The 17,748-nt window shown below is 37.0% G+C and overlaps 1 protein-coding gene across 6 annotated transcripts in view; it reads left to right on the top strand.

The window, feature by feature from the left end:
- The window catches only part of TANGO2 (transport and golgi organization 2 homolog), a 41,733-nt gene extending 24,567 nt beyond the window's left edge, over positions 1 to 17,166 (top strand). For 4 of the 6 annotated variants that reach the window (XM_080374000.1, XM_080373998.1, XM_080373999.1 and 1 more), the window contains 4 exons: positions 7,337 to 7,407; positions 9,545 to 9,698; positions 12,429 to 12,533; positions 14,335 to 17,166. In XM_080374000.1, the coding sequence (XP_080230126.1) occupies positions 7,337 to 7,407; positions 9,545 to 9,698; positions 12,429 to 12,533; positions 14,335 to 14,455 (451 nt within the window). In that variant the 3' untranslated portion in view covers positions 14,456 to 17,166. The remainder of the gene's footprint in view (positions 1 to 7,336; positions 7,408 to 9,544; positions 9,699 to 12,428; positions 12,534 to 14,334) is intronic. The other 2 variants (XM_080374001.1, XM_080374003.1) reach the window with 1 other exon arrangement.
- Positions 17,167 to 17,748: the final 582 nt, after the last annotated feature.

Below are 17,748 nucleotides of genomic sequence, written 5' to 3'. Positions count from 1 at the left end.
GACACTTTTAGTGTAATCTATTTGTTCTGTGGCATCTCACAATGTCAATTTAAACACTACTTATGAGTACACTACAATAAGAGTACTGTATTGGAAGACATACTTGTAGTTTTCTAATCTTTTCAGTTTATCGTCCTGCTTTACCTGCTGAGTATGAGAGTCATGAATACTTACCCCATTATGCTAAATGTACTTTTATGTTGAATGTATGGCATATGGCAAACAGTATCTGTTTGGAGTCTTGTGTGGCTGCAAAATTAGCTTCTAAGAAGGTATTGTTGCTGCTCCTTCAATCTTGGCTATCAGTAGGTCTGATTAGAGAGGAACAAGATTATCAGAGGCTGGACTAGTCTCTAAGAAGATAGCAGCTTAAGATTCAGAACAGTTTTTCTTCGTGATAGTATCTGAAGTAATAGTGAACTCCTGTTGATGGTCAGGACAGCATTTCTGTCTTGGGGAAACCTGTGTTTATTATGTTCAATGAATTTAGCTGCTGCAGTTACTCAGACTTTCATGGGTATCTCAGACTTGTGTTAGGGCTGTTGTGGCAGCATCTCACGTTCCATACTGCCAAGTGTGTAATACAGACTGCCCTGAAGGACAAACTGAAGTGACAGCTTCTTGTCACTCTCCCAGCAAGTTTAGAGTCTCAGGCAGTTAGAGCCCATATTGTTTATGTGCAACAACATCTCTCTATCATAGGAGTGAATTGCTTTCTCCATCAGGAATAGATTAATTGTCCCTTAGTAAACAAATCAGCTGGAGAGAGAGCTGAAGAAAAAGGCCTTTCATGTCAGCTTTTTTGCTCTCTCTTGTGACAGGCAGTTTTCAGTCTCTCCAGGGGAAATATAGTAAACTGTACCATCACCTGTATTGACTACTTTGGTGTAACGCATTGAAAATAGAGAGATTGTACTAGAATGTATTCTTCATGTTCTGGAGAGTGAAGTTTGGTTAATAATAGGTTTTATCTTTGATGTGATGATGGATAGGACTGAGTTGCAGTTGAAACTGCAGTTCCCCAAAACAATAGGGTTGGAATATGTGTGTAGGGAGGGGAATACATACACAAGTATGTAATATAAAATGCATGTTTGAAAGTGTTTATGTATAGAGAGAGAGACTGTATATATTTTTTCCTTTTTAATATGGAAATCTACAGTTGGTTAGTTCATGTAGCAACATTACTGAGATTAAAAAAAAAAAAAGGCAAACTGAAAAAGAAGTGTTTGGGAGAAGAGTTAACTGAACTGTTGATAATGCAGGGCCTCGTAAGATTAAAACACCTGAATATTGTGGCCAGATTTTAGAAACATGGGCTGTCTCATTCAGTATGGTTATCAAGACAAGGCTATGTAGGAGGGATTTGATTGCTCTCCAGAGATTAGGCTTAAGAGCCTTTCCAGTGAAAAGTGAGATAGGGTCAGACTGCTGGTGTGGAAAGAATGTAGATGGACAAGTCGTTGTGGCTGCTGTGTAAGCTCACTTCCATTTCTTCTCATGCATTGTCTGTCCTAATACCACCTTCTGCAAAGTACATTTGTCTTGCTCCTGGTGACTTCTTCATGAAAATGAGGTGTCCAGGTACTACCTTTGAAATATTTCTGCATAGATCCTTAGTTATTTGAAAGTCTAATGAGATGGACAGTCCAATGTCGAGGGAAGGAAAAAAGCTGAAAAACTTTTTTTATCTCTTCCCTCTGGTGTCAGCTTCTGCCTGGCTCAAAAAATGAGGACAATACCAAAGAAAAGTTTAGACCCTGGGAACAAAATTGGAGTACTGCTTTAAAGCAGAATTTGTCAGCTGTGTGTATCTGGCAGTATTCTTTTCACCATTTTATTTGATGTAGGCAGTATATGTACAAAAACGTTTGGGCTTTATAGTTGGTCATTTGGTGTTTGTTTTTAGCTTCAGAACAGAAAGTTTTCAGATTCTCGTGAACACTGAAGAGAAGAAAATTCATCTGTGAACCATAGTATTCTGTTGAAGCTACTATTAGAGCATTTCACGCTGCCAATTTCATTTTTTTCTCCTTGCACAAAAAATACATGCACATGTTATAAAACAATCCAATGTCCTTGTCTGTAAAATACTCACCTTGTTGGAAGATTAGAGCTCAGTGCCCAGGGGAGTGATCACGTGGTGATAACCACACCCTACAAAGCTTTACTACCCTAACACTTTTTACTTTTCCTTTCTGTCTGTGTTTTTGTTGAACATGACTTGGAGCCACTTTGAAGTTGAAGCAGGGCAAGGGTGCAGAAGGACAGTGCTTATATTTCATCAGCATTAAGCAATAATTACAGCAAACTGCATGGCTTTCACGTTGCTGTGAAGCATCTATTACCACTGAGATTTATGCTGCCTAGAATATTTCCTAGAACATCTGTTACTGCTTAAATTTTTTGACAGAATGATCTATCTAAAGCATAATTTTTATATAGTTTTAGTTTCTTCTTCAGCTGTCAGCTCTGGCTGGGGTTTTTAAAAAAATGTCTACTGGGTCCTATTGTCATTACTTCAATTATGCCTTTATTACTTCTCCAGTGAAATTGGTATCTATACTTGTAAAGCTGGAAGGGAACAGAATGTGAGTCCAGGCCAGGATTTTGAGGCTGTTGCTGTGATCAAGCTTACAGTGATTTTTTTTTATTATTATTTTATTTTTTTTTTAATCTTGACTTCTGCCTTGATGTTCAGTACTGAGTATCTGTAAACAGTAGGAAGAGAATAGGTGAAGCCAAATGATAAAAGAAAGAGTAGCTGACTGGCACAGTGAACTGTTTTGGAAGTATCCCCATTTCAGAAGTCTCTTGGAAGGCTTCAGCAGCCTTTTGACAGAAGGCCAGCCGCAGTGTTGCAGTGGAGGTAAGTGTAATGGAAAACACATACCTGGGTGAATGTGGAATGTAGAAACAGTAAGATACAGGTGTTCAGAATTAGCGACTCTGCAGTTTGTATGTATTCCCCATCTTTTTGTTAAACTCCAGGGGACCTTGTTACTGAATTTGTCAGTCACAAGAATCTCAGAACAGATGCTAGATGATAATATTCTTTCACATAAAAAGCCATTGCTAAAGGAAGTCAGTGGTGCCTACTTACTCAGCATGCAGTCTCATTTACGACAGGACTTGTCTTACAGCTGTGTTCAAGGGCTTGCTTGGGCCATTTGTCTGCCTTTCCATTTAAAACTGTCTTTTGAGACCTCAGGTGATAATAATTGTTCTGATCTTTTTGTAGACCTTCTACAGCAGGTACAGGTTTGACAATTTGAAAGGAGAGCATTTAATGCACCAATAAAATAGTTTGTGTAGCTGCTGCTGTGTTAACTGAAAAAAACCCACCCTATAATCACCTTAATGATTTTGCTTTATTTGCTTAAATATATTATAAGCATTTTATATATTATAATTGCTACTGTAGTTTTAATTTTCTTAGTGACCCAAATGTTAAGGTTAAAATAGGCCATTAGCAGCCAACTTTTTTCCCACTGTTTTTTACCTTTGATTCATTTGTTCTCCCTGTGCTTAGTCATCGTCTGTATTGTATTAATTCCAACTGGATTTTATTTATGGATTGTATTTTTCAAAGTACTGCTTCTTGCTTTTAAGATACAGTGTAAATAGATTGCTTGGTGAAGCACAGTGATTCAGTAACTTGAGGTGACCTAAAATACTTCACTTGCCCGTTGCATTTTCTATGCTGCTGTTCATGGAAAATGCAGTGTGCCAGTGTACTCCTATGAGTATATGACTACTTGTATCCTAGCATGTGGCTGGGGCCAGGAAGTCAGACTGGTCTATTAATGACAGCTCAGCTCAATGCTCTGCATTTTTAGCTGCCAAGGGGTTCTTTTTAGTATTAGTAGTAACTGTGTGCCAGTTCTAAATGTACCAGTTAGAACCAGGTTTGTGGGAAAGCATCTAAACGCAGCTGGGACGGAATTCATACATGTTAACATCACTTCATGCTAACAATTAACTAGGCATAAAGATAATACAAGGAATGCTCAGGAGAAGAAAGACCTGACGTTCCTAAAATGGTGAGCTTAACCAGACATTAATAAACCTGGTCTAGATTTGGTTTATGTAAGTCTTTGCAAGGGCCATAGCATGCTTTGTGCAAGATGATTAACCTCATTCTATTTTTCAGAGGTTTTGTTTTTTGAATAACTGAACTCATACACCTGGATCTTCTCATTAGAAGGTCTGTTTATCCTTTGAACTCCATTCTTCTTTTATTCCTGTAGGGTCTCAGGCATCTTGTATATGTAGCTTAGTATTTGCAGCCAAGTACAGTATGGCTTAACTTCTTTGGCTACCTAAAGTTTTTCCTGTTTCCTTGAAGACCTGGCAGAATCCACTTAAGGGAAGAATGTATGGGAGCCTTATATTTGATATTTTAGAGAATTTGTAATAGTGTCAATCTAGCTTAAAAGGATAATATCTTGGTAATTTAGCTGGAGGAGAGCTACTAATAGGAAGAAGTCAAAGACTTTGTTTTACGTGGCATGACTATAAAAATAGTTTCAGGAAATATACCTTTGGCTCATTTTCCTCATACAAATACTTCTGTAGACAAGTATACTGACAAAAAGGTTTGCTGAACCAGCCTAATAGCTGAATATTTCATGAGAGATTTTTTTTTCTACTCTTCCAATAATTTATTTCTAATGCTTAAGCTTATTCAATGAACAAAATGTTATGTCTGGTGAAGACAGATGATGTTTTGATGTGTTTACCTGCTCATGAAGAAACTGGACCTTTTTTTCTCTGTGTAACTTTTCATTTGGAACTTGAACTTGAAGGAGTCTCAAGAAAGAAAAGGAAAGATCAGGTTGTTATTAATAGAAATGTCTTTTTTTTTTTTTTTTTCCCCACCTGTACTTTTCAGCAGCACTTTCTCATACTAACTGAAGATCCTGTATTTCTCTGCCTTAGTCTGTTTAATAATTTTTAAAAACCCTTTTGTCTCTTAAAATATGACTCTTTTAACAGATTCCATAAATGGGTCATGTACAGAAATTAATCTGTAGTAGTGGAAGAGAAATTTGCATCTCAAGAAATTAAGGGCAGAAAATACTGATGATGCCTCCTGTTTTCTTTCTACTTTGTTTCAGCCGCTTTTGTTACGGACTGTCTAGGTATTCCCAGTGCAAATACTCCAAATAGAGTAAAGAAATAAATGGCCTTTTCTCTAATAAACTTTCTTATCATTGATGATTAAGAATATTTTTACTGAATCACAGGTAGTACGTTCACATGAGAACTCTAGCAGAGACTCAGAAAAATATTCAGTGTTTAAGAATAAGAAAGGAGTGATTGGTGTTCAGTGCCCTGTTGGAACTAAAGCACACTAGTTGTCGTGATTCTGATGTGGGCAGCTGTCTGTGGAGACTTGGGGCAGTCGGTAAGGCATCTTGAGGTCAGCATAAGGTAAATTTGAACAAGGATCTTAATGTTGAAAAGAAAAACAAGGATAAGGAAAATAAATGTCTTTTAAGCCACTAGAGGCAAGTTCAGAAAATGCCGTGTTTCTTTTAACAGTAGATAAATTGTAAATTGAATAACTGAGAGCTGCTTTATGATATTTAACAATAAAAGCAAAAATACATAAATACCACCTGCAGTAATTATTGTCTTCTAACTACGGTGAACATCTTGGATGTCTTTCTGTAAGGCACCGGAAGCTTTGTGGGTTTAGGAGGAGGAAGATTAGTTCCCAGAAGAGGAAAGGTAGTTTTATTTTTGCTTTTATGTCTCTTTTTGGTGTTCTTCCTCTTGCCTCTTCTGACTTGTATAATTAATAAGTTAATATTTCCCTCTTCATTTGGCTGTCTTACAGAGGATGCTGTAGCATGTCTTTCAGAATGGTTATTAGGAATATAAACAGCTAAATCAAGACTTGTTTTCTTGTTATTAAAGTTTGAGTAGCAGATGTGAACTTATGCAGAGCAATTTAATTTTCAGTATGTAATTAATGAGATTGCATTCTATGTACGCTTCTTGCCATTAAGACACAGATATATCTTTATCTTAGGAAGAAATGATGAACTGGAAATAGCTTCTGTACTGTATTGTATTATGCTACTCAATCCAAATTCAACCTTCACTGCAAGTTTTGTATTTGGGTTTTTTTAATTCAAAAAGTCTTATCTGCTGCCTAAGGAGCTAGAGCTTGGGAGACAAATTAAAAGCTGAACTACAGTCAGAATGTATTTGTTTGTAACTGAAATACTCTCTTCCACTGTGAGCAGGTAAATCACTAGAGTGAAATATAGAATTATGTGGTCTTATGGATGTGTCCTGGCAATTTAAAAAAAAAAAAAAAAAAACAAAAAAACAAAAAAACCAACAAGAACAAAAAAAACACCCACCCAAAAAACAACAAAAAACCAAACCCAAACCAACAAACCACTAACTGATAGCAATCTGAGGAATTGCTATCTCATGTAAACTGATAGGAGTGAGGGATACTGAGAGTGAGCCAACTAATGTCAATCTGTTCCCCACCCTGTATTTCACCTTGACACACAAGGCTTTTTAATTATTCTTGATTTTTTTTCTTATCATTTTATTTGGTATTTGTGTTGTCAGTATTAGTCTAAGTACTTTAAAATCCATGCTAATCTGATATGTTGCTACCATCTCTGCCAAGGGAGAGTTACTTGCAATGTTGGACGCTGTCTTTGAATATTTTGAGATCCTCCCTGCTAAACTGTGCACCAGAGAGGGAGTACTGAAGCCAGTACCTACACTAGTAGAGAGAGAGAGAGAGAGCGCGCTTACAAACAGTAACTACAGCTACCTGAAAACAGCCTGAAAATGCATATCTGTCACTTAAAGGACCCAACTATGCCCTATGACATTGCCGTAAGTGGGCCTAAAAATTCAGTTCTGCCATATAAAATGGCCCACAGTAGCCAGCCTTTTAGAATGCAGTAGCAATTCAAAAGAGATGATGGGGTAAATAGTACTTGCTGTGCTGGACTGTCCTGTTGTGTAATGTGCCCCCTTCCCCAGAGTAACTAAATCTCCAGTTACTCAAAACCATACAGTTTTTTGTTACTAAGTTCTGAGTGCAGAAGTTCTGAGTTTTCATTAATTTTTTTACAGTTTAAAAATGTTAATGGTACTATTTGACAGTGGTACAGCTAATACAGTATTTTGAGAGGAGGAGAATAACATAACTCCAATTAATCTTTGGGCTGTGGTATCATAGTAGTAACAGTGGGAGAAACATCTTGCTGTGTTTGAAGATTGCGTGAAATTAGAGCCTAATCAAATATAGAAGCTGATGGTTTTTCAAGGAGAAATTCTTATTTATATTTTTCAGTACCACCAAAGGAGATGTAATTTGCTATTATGGAAACAAAGGAGAACCAGAACCTGTTTTCCTAAATGCTGGTAGGTTTTCTTCAGAAAGGTCTGAATATTACTTTTTGTTATTTTAAAGGAGTCAGAATGGAGAATGTAGCTGTATTGCTCTAATTAGCTTTTTAAGCATTGTCTTTGCTAAATATTTCTCAGCGTTCTTTTAAAGAAAAAATCTTACATGAATTTAAATACGTACTGATAAATTTCAGTAAAGAATCAACAAGCTTCTATCCATGTCAGTGTACCCGCTGCAGTTAGTGGGATGCTCCTTAAGTAACTGTGACTGAAGGACAGAAGCCTCTCTTGAGGAATGGAGTTTTCAAAGGTTTGTGGACTTGACCCTAAGTGTGACTGTGCTCCCCTAGGGACAGAGTTGGCTATAAAAAAAAGAAATAAATAGAAGTATCTGTTTTATCAGGTAGATTGACTTAAAATACTTAAAATTTGGTCCTTTGCTAACCAACTACATAAAACAATCCTCTAGAATTTGTAACGGAAAAGCCAATTTAAATGGGCAAGGGCACAAAGAAGGCTCTGAGCACTGTAGCTGGTTGGTAACAGTTAATGACTTGGTTATTTTGCCTGCTTAGGTTAATGGTCAAAATGCTGCTGCCAGTAGGCAAATAGTTACTGTAGCAATTACAGCATAAATTCTTGGAAAAAGCTGTTAGTTTTTGTACAGCTACAAGCGCAAAACAGGTTTTAATGCAAACATTAAAAAAAAAAAATTAAAATCTGCCTGCTTGTAATGAGAAATTTAATCACAACTTTGAGTTATCTGTAGACTGTAACAAAGGTAGTCTCCACGCCTCAACAACAAATTTCTTTTCTGTGTATGTGGCTGCCTTTAGGGAGAGATGAGGTTTTGTAGTCTTTGTGCTTATTTGTTTGGATTGTGTGGAGAAATACAGGGTACCTCTAAAGAGAAGGCTCCTTCCTGTCACCAGATGTTGCTGTGCAGTGTTTTTCAGTAGTAAAATCAGAGGCAAAAATAAATTATGATTAATACAGCTAAACTGAAAAAAATACATTAATTCTGTTGTACCTTTTTCCTAGTTTAGCAAACCAGAGACTAAAAATAACCGTTGAAGATACGGATTAGAGTAAAACTGAAACAAAGTAACTGAATTTTAGCACAGAAGTGTGCTTAAGCAGAGCCCAGCATAAGATGCATGTCAGCTATAGTCTGCAGTTTAAGAATGGGGCATGTGTCTTACAGCATACCTGCAGTTAAAGGTTAGCTGGGGAATCATGTAAATTGGATTAAAATTTGTGAAATCTGTAATGACAACTGCAAATCACCAGAATGCCTTTTCCAATTAAATCAATATTTTTCTTTCACACCTTCTGAACATTGTTTAGTAAGTATGTTGACACTATGCAGCTAGAAAAGGTCTGCAGGGACTGGTCTGTAAGCAGTTGAATGTTACTGCTTGTAAATCTTAAACTTACTATACACCTTTTTTATTACAGAATTCATTGATTTCATAACATGTAAAGTGTGAAGGGTAGAAGTTGCTTTACAGAAATAAACTCAAAAATATCATGATTGCAAGTTATTTTGTACTTGGTTTACGTCATACCTTAATGTTTCTATTAGTGTTGTGGGGGGGGGGGGGAAAGGGTTTGATATTTCACCTGATTTCACTCCAAAGTGTACATTGTGTTAATAAGAGTGCTGAAAATCAAATTCATCTAATTTTAGTAACCTTAAGGCAATGATGCTCAAAACTGGGGATGTTAGGGTTTTTTTGTGGTTATGTGTTGGCTTTGTGCCCCCCCCCCCCCCCCGCCAGTGAAACAGTCTGACGTAGTGGTCTGGAAGAATTGTTGAGAAATGGTTACATTATTCTGAGTTACACACCTGGGAGACTTACTATCTGAAGGAGTGTTGTATTTATTTTATCACATGGTATACATCTTGGATACATAGTTTGACCTCACTTATTTTTGAGGCAAAATAAAAGCTGGCGATAGGATGAATAAGCAAATTATCATAAGAGATTCATGATGGATCTGCTGTTAGTGTTTGGTTTTGTCCCTCAGAGAAGGGGATTTGTGTGGGATAAGTTAATTACGATATTTTTTACATAGCACATAAGCTCTGGAGCAAAGAAAATAAACTTAATAAGTTGTTTGGGGTTTGTTTGGTGGTGTTTATGTATAGGAATATATGGATTGAGTAATTCTTTGTTGGATACACCATGGAAGAAGCTACAATATGGGAAGCAGCTTTTCACAGAAGTGGTCAAGAGAAGTCAAGACCTTACCAAAGAAGACTTGGTGCAGGAGCTCCTTACAGTGATGAATAATCAAGAACCGTAAGAACATGATACTGCATTTTGAGTAAACTCTGGCTATGACCAGTTAAAAATTACATATAGCAACTATTTTGACAGAAAAGAAACTTCAGCCTTACGTTAACTGACTAAAGCTAGGTAATGAAGGACAAAAGTAATGTTCTTTCTCTCCACGATGACTGACTTTCAACAATATTGATATTTTTTTTTAAGCAGCAGACACAGTAAATGTTATTACTGCAGTCTTGGTACTCAGACTGTACACTGATTTCTCTGTGCTCTTTTAAGAATTGCATTTCTCTTAGTAAGAGTGACGAGTGCAAGTTGCTTGCTGTAAGCTGTGTGGAGGTTCACTGCAGGATAAGGTTCAGTTTCTTACTGATTACAGGATAAGTGCTTGTTTACATGAGCAGGTTTGTGTTATAGCTGCTAGCTGTTCTGTGTTGCTACCCAGACTGTATGTAGGCAGAGGGCAGAGAAGGAAGCTGTTTTCAAAGTAGAGCCCACCTGCCTTCCTCAAAAGCACAATTGTTTTAAGTAAAGTGGCGGAAGGAGATGAGGAAGTAAAAGCACAGTTCAGCTGTAGGCCTCTGGATAAGGAAGTTCCCAAGAGATAAGTTTGAATATCTTAAGTGAGGTTCCTGCACTTGTGACATAAGCCCATAGGCTAGATGTTTACGAGTAAAGGAAATTGATAACATGTCAATGTCCAGACATGGAGCAGGGTAAAGGAGGTGCTGTGGTCTGAATTAATACAGTTCTTCACTGTCCAGTAACTTCCGCGTTTAGCCTGACTTTTACCTTTCTAGGGGGTGATCTGTGTTGAAGCAAAGCTGTTTCTGGTATATAGATCCAGTTTCCTAACTTTATCAATTTACCAATATTCATGTTTGGCATTTTTCAGTGGTTCGAAATAGATGTTTGTATAAGAGCTCAGACATCTGAGTGATGAATAGTAATTAGGAAGCCATCCTAATAACTTATATAATCTGATACCAGATCAAGCCATTTTCCTTAATCACTACCTTTTCTACGAGTAAAAAGACAAAGGTGTAAGATATAGTACAGCCCAAATGATCTTCTCTTAATGGCCAGTAATCCAGTATGATCTCATCTGAAACCATCTGACTATAAAATGGAAATACTTAATTGCAATAAGCAATACTTAAAAATAAGTCTGTAATCTGTCCTAAGTGTAGTTCAAGATGAAATGATCTTTTCATCATATGAACACATGGATATGCACTAGCTTTGGACTTGCATAACATATCTTATTGCACGTTACTTTAGGATCACTCTGTGTGTTACAGGTATTAAGTGAGTGCAATGGTTGGCTTACTCTCAGAATTCCCTTTTTTCCTGCTGGATACAGGTTTTGTCTTTTACCCCTTCACTTCTGCCTCAGCCCTGCCTTTGACTGTCATCTCAGGGATATACTGCAGCTCCTTCCAGTCTCATTAAAACTGCTTGGGGTCATTAAGCTGGAGAGCCACCTCTTGTGCAGAGTATACAATTGCCAGTGGTAGAGTATGAGAGGTGACGGCTCTCACAGGTTCAAGGGCCCTGCTGTGTGCCTTCGCTGTAACATTGTGGTGTGGTCCGGCCCTGTGCCCAGTATGGGAGTCAGAAGAGCTTAGTTGCTCCATTCACACTAGAAATGCACTTATTCTTGCTTCTCCCTGAAACATCCACAGATCTTCTCCACCATGATAACAAAGAAAATGATCCCGGTTAGGTTAAAAGGTTGGTTACAGAATAACAAACTGCACAGTCTCCTCCAGAGATCAGGATGAGCTCTGAAAAAGGGGTTGAATTCATCACTTTTGTTCTGCCCTCTTCCCCAGACATTCACTGTACAACTGATAGGCTGCTGAACTATTATTATTTTACAGGTACAACTGGGCCTGTGCAAGGGGGCAGAAATGGATCTATTTCTTGAAGATGGAAGAAGCTTAAAAATCAAACACAAAAATGTGCTATAATAGTAGTTAAATTGGACTTTGATAAATAAAATTGGAAAGTGTAATTATTGAAATAGGAAATTGTACTTGTGGCTAGCATTTGAGAATATGTTCTGGTGATGTGAATGGGAAGCCGGAGATGTAGAGTTGCTGCAGTAACATTTGTGACCTTAGCATCTCTTCTGTGGGGTGCTGATGCTTGTTTAATTAAAACAAACAAAGCTTGATTTCCTTTATAATAAAATTACATTTCCAAATCTCTTTCAAGCTTTGATAGGAATATATTTCAAGAAATTGGGGCACCAGCTAACGTCCTTTGCTGCACCTTCACAAATTTTATTTGAGGCTTGTCCTAGGTATTTTCCAGGTATTCCAAATAAGACCAAAGGAAGCAGAGAGGTCTGTCTTCGACACAGAAAGCACTCTGGAGTCTTAACTGGAAAATGCTGGTTTATCTGATGTACCTCAAATTACTTGATCATTAATGTTCTAATTGAAACTAAAATAGAGAAAGACAGAAATGAATAACAAGGAAAGTGAAAAACTTGTCAAGTTATGAAAAATATTTCTTAAAGTGAGATGAAAGTTCGAGAGCTTGAAAGAATCTTTTTTAGGAAAGATTTTACAAGCTGTTTTATCTTCTGGCTTTCTTCATGCTTTAGTTTTGCACACAACTCACACTCTACTTCTCAAAAAGTGATTATTTATCAAACACTCAGTCAACACAGCTTGGTTCAAGAGGGATGTGTTAATATTGGAGAATTCAATTTTTTTTTATTACTTTTTCCAGACAATTACCAGACCCTGCGATTGAAGACCAAGGGAAGGATTATGTACGTCCTATATTGAACAAGTATGCAGCTGTATGTGTTCGTTGCCCAGGTTATGGAACAAGGTAAAAAATTCATAGTCAAAACCAGATGTGTACTAAATCAAAGCATCTCTTGAATCTAAGTTATGCTGCTGAAGGTTTTAATTCTATAGTGACTGCTTTAAATTTGTTCAGGTATTAAGTATAAGTAAATTATTTCCTTGCTCGGTATTCTGGTGTCTTAGCTTTGCTACATATGAGCACTTTAAGCACACTTTGTGATTCATCTTTGGTGGGGAGTGTGACATAGCTTCAGTTTGTCCAAGACAAGGTAATACACTTCTCCTGGTTCCCCAGTATAGTAGCAGATCAGACCATCTCTAATTTTGATATAATCAAAACATGAAAAGTTCTGCAATCACGGTTTTAGAGAAGATGATTGCATTTTTGTGCTATCTGTGGAATTACAGAACACATTTCTCTTTCAAGACCAAGTGTAGTGCCACCTGCACAGCTAAGTTAGAAGTTTCTTTAGGCATCTCATTGTAATACGTAGCTACCATTTTCATAGATGAAAAACCTATTACTTTTGTTCAAAAGAACATGTATTTCTGTTCTTCCCGTAACTGATGCTGCTGTTCTTACTGAGATACTCTCACTTTCTGCTCAGATTGTTCTACCAAAGCTGCAAGAACAATAGAATAATGCAATGTATCTTGCATTTAATTCTCAATGGGAAAAAATTATAGGTGAACCCTGTTGCTGCTGGTGGGGAATTCCTACTCTAAAGTTTGCCAATGATTTTGTCAGATCGGTGTCTCTGGCATATCAGCTGTAGTGTTTCCACTGTAGGTGTAAATCAATAGGCAGAGAGCGTGTGCTTCTGTAAGTACGTTAGGTTGGTATTCTAAGAAACATTGCAAAACCAGAGTATCTCTATAAAACGTATTCAAAGAACACTTGAAATATGGGATAATGAAGATTTAAAATGGTAAAGAAGCATCTTCCTCCCCTTCCTTCACAGGTCGCAGTCTGGCTGTTTCAAAGGAAACAGGGATAACAGTAGAAATACTGACTTCATACTGGTGAATTAACACTATATCTCGAGTCTTCCCTCCTCCTGTAATTGTATGCTCACACTTACCTTTCCCTTAGCAACATGGGTTAGTGAATAGGAATTGTTAATGAGGCCTCAAGATATTCTTCTGAGGAAATTAAGCCCTTTTTTATATGAGTGAACAACTGTGAAATGACTTCAGGATGGTGAAAGATTCCAGCTTCTGTCAGTCATCTCTCTGGCGGGGTACTGCAGTGTCCATAGAGAAATGACAGCTTACACATGACAAAATGGCATAGATGCATGAATGGAATCTGCTTTTCCTGAAAACAAATTTCGCTTTTGGAAGGTTGCTAGAGAAAGAAAGGGGTTTTCTTCTGTGATTGTGCATCAGTGTCCTGTGATGATAATTAGCGATGTTTAAATCTTAATGGACAATTGATTTGAAAGGAAAGAATGAAAAAGTACTGTTAACAGGAATAACCCAATGGGGTGCATGTAGGCTGTGAAGAAAAACTTGGTTTTATGCTACTTCTGAATGGAACACTTGGCACTGGAAAAAGTTTGACCTGTTATCATATTCTCTGTAAATAAGCAGCTATGTGTCAGCTGCTGCAAGTATAAGGGGAATCAGAGCAGCAGAGTGATGGAAGAAGGGACTCAAAATGCCCATTTGAACTTGCTAGGGCGATTTCTGCCCTGCTAGCGTGGTGGTGATGTGGTCAAGAAAAAAAAAAAAGAGCTAAAACCTTTGGGGATGAGGGATGGGACCCTGCAAACTTACGTAACGGACACAAGGCTTAACCCTCTACCCTTATGTTGTTTCAGGACTAACACGGTCATTCTCATTGATTCAGAAGGAGAGGTTACTTTCACAGAGCGCAATATGATCAATGCAGATGTCAACCAGTGGAAAACAAGCACCTATGAATTCAAACTGCACACTTAACAACTTTCCATTTGAATGGTTTGTAATAACAGCAACGAGAGAACAAGCCATTAAGCTCTAGTAAATGTTTTGTGCTAGCTCCACAAGCTAAAAATAGCAAGGAAAGCAAAAGTTTAAATAAACTGGTAGCACGTTACCAGGCTCACAAATCCTTTGGATAAAACCAAAAGAAGAAATTGTTTTTACGTTAAGTAGCAACTTGTAATCAGAAATAATTTTTTAAATATCACTCTGCCTCCAGGACAAGGCCATCTTTGCCCAAGACAAAGGCATTGCTGTGGTTTTGGGTTAGTTTTTTTAAAGATGTTTTAAACATCTTAAAAATAGGCTCTTAAACATGTTTTTGTTTCCAAGGAGGGGAAGCATTTGCTGCTTTTGTCGTCCTGTGTGAAGGTTTTACTAAACTTTGCTTTCCCTTCAACATACGTTTTTAAGACTGTATAGCTGATGCCAATGTGTGTTGAATGATGTATGTTATCTTTGTAGCATTAAGTACTTCAGTAACTTTTCAGTGGTATCACGGTGTAGTGTTCTGCTTGGGGAGCACAAAGCAAGGGGGATTCTTTAACTTTGTTTTCCTATAGACAGTACAGCAATATATCTTATTTCTAAAACTTGATTTGAGAGGAAATTTAGTTCAGTCTTTCCTCAGTTTTGCTGAAAATATCTTGGAGGCAGAATTGCTTATCATTGACCAGAATAAAATTATTTGCATAGTGACATCTTGTTTCCAGATAGACCAATATTGCTAATTAGACTTTCTTCCCCAGCAGGCAGGTAAGGAATAGGTATCTGTTTGCAAACAGAAGCTGAATATGAAGTTTACATATATCATCTGGTTTATACATGTGCAATTTTGGCTTCATTTCTTTATTGGTATAATATGTTAAAGCCTGAAGTGACTGCTCATGGATTTTTAGTAAAGATAGCTATTTGTTGTAAGGTGAAATTACTGCAGTCATATTGCTGAAAAAGTTGGGTATTAAGATGCACTGCATATGTTCTAACATCTGTGAATTAAAAAGCTATTTAAATGCATGCTTTCTTCAATTATTCAGTGCCAGTGTAGGTGATAGAAGATTCTAGCTAATACCAAGATATTTTAAAACCCTGAGTTATTTTGCTGCTATTGGTGTTCTGTTTTGACTTATTTTTAATGCTGAATATTACGTTAATAATGGATCACTGCTATTTTTTGCTATGTGTGCTGAATGTATTCTTTATACAAGTCTCTGATTATTAATTAATAATGACAAAGTAGCAAGATTTCTGATACTCTTCACAAAGATGTGCAGCTATTCTTCTGTACTGGGACTTGCATGTTCAAGCATTCTCACTGGTGTGTCTGTAATGGAGGCAGCAGTAAATTACACTTGCCATTGAGATGAAGTACTGTGAAAGGCCATTCCCAGATTTCTAATTGCCAGGAGATGCTAAAGCAGCATTTAGTCAATTAATTCCTTTGTATTTGCATATTTAAATAGCTCCTAGATACTAGGACTGCTTGCATGACTAGTCACAGATTGTTGATGCAGTACTACATAAATGACTTTCTGACCACCTTGATTGCAAAGCTGTCAATGCAGTCTTGTTGGAGTGTACGTGGTTTCAAAGTTGGAGCCTTCCAGACGATATTTCTGAGCAGTAGGGAGTAGTTAGCCCTTTTGTATTTGTTATGACTGTTTAAACCATTTATTTGTATGAATAAAAAATGTATTGTTATTTTTAGATGCAAAGAAATAGCCATAGCTGTCTTAAATTTTAATTTGACTATTTCATATTTAAAAACAAAACTCTGCTTTCATGGCTTATTCTTACTGAGAGTTTGTGTGGCAAACTTTTTTATATCTCAAGAAAAAAATTTACCAGTGTATATTTGAACAAGTTATTCTCTTTGAAGACATTACCTAAAGGGCAAGCAGAATGCTTGCCCACCATTTCAAGCTAAAAGCATTCATAAACCTCAGTTTTTATAGTAGTCCTGTAATAATGAAAAATTATTCTTGTATTTTACATATAGGCAAAAGAAAAGCAAGTCAGAGCTTAGATGTAAAAACAGATTATAATAACACAGTTTGCTTCGCTTGATTCAAAATTCTAAATCTGGGATTTGCTTTTTCTGACAATTAAAATAAACCCCCCAAACGTCTGATGTTAGTTTTTGTTACATCAGAGCAAATAAGTGGGGGGGGTGTGGGTGTTTAACTGCTTTTGAAGCTTATGAGAGTGTTGTCATTGGCTTCAGTGAAAACAGGATCAGGACTGCAGTGCAGGTACCAGGTGCTTGTCCATAGAAATGATCAGGTATTCGTGAAGTGCATACTTCACTGTGTGCAAGTTAGAGTTGCAATAAATCCACTGGAAACAGTAAACTGTAGCTGAAGTTAACAACAACATTATTTTATTTTTATAAATATTTTTAAGAATAAAAGGGGATTTTAAATACCAGTTTTAAAGGATATGAAGGAAAAAAATGTCCATAGGAAACTACTGCATGGCATTTTACTAAGTTTGCTTATATATAACATCTTTTCAAATTCATAAATTTGCAAGGGATATTTGTTTTCTGTCTTTTTCTATCAAAATAGTCGTGGAAGAAATTTTTAAATATCTGTAAAAACTCGAGTATATTTTTTTGCTTAAAATTGTTTCATAATAGTTGTTTGTGTGTGTTCAAAACTAGAATCAGAATAAAGTCAACCTGGTGACCAGTCTTTGTCATTAGTCAAACATTAATGCTTGTGCATTTTTGCGTATATGTTTGTTAAATTTGCCTGTAACTTGTTTTGTTTGTTGTGTGTTGGTTTTTTTCAGTTCTGTGCTGTTGCATGGTTATACTTTTGTCTTACCCAGGTAAGAAATTAGAAGATATCCTTAAAGCTAATAATTCAGGTTTGTGGCATTTTGCTTTGTTTTTCAGGTTAGTAAACAGAATGTATTGACTGGAATGCCCCCAGACCAAGTAATCAGTTCTCTGAAATACTCTCCAGCTTCTGACAACCCTTATGTGCCCACTGCTTCCCCTCCCAAAAGCAAGTGTCCTCTTGTTACTAGCCCTGGCTGCATTCCACTCCAAGCACAGTAAGATCAGGTAGAAAACACAAAGGTTTTCAAACACTGAATGTCGGAAACAATGTCTGGAGCATCCCTCTTCCTGTCTTAACCTCAGGGTATGTGGAATCCTCCTTCTCCCTTGCAGACTGGAGTGGATCCTTCAAATCTTACTACCAGAATGTGCCAAGCAAGCCCTTAAAGAGGTGTGGGCATATTCTTGCCTATAAAATGGTGGAGCC

Source organism: Falco punctatus (genome assembly GCF_963210335.1).
Source record: "Falco punctatus genome assembly, chromosome: 1".
NCBI lineage: Eukaryota > Metazoa > Chordata > Aves > Falconiformes > Falconidae > Falco > Falco punctatus.
This window is presented reverse-complemented; position numbering and strand designations above follow the sequence as displayed.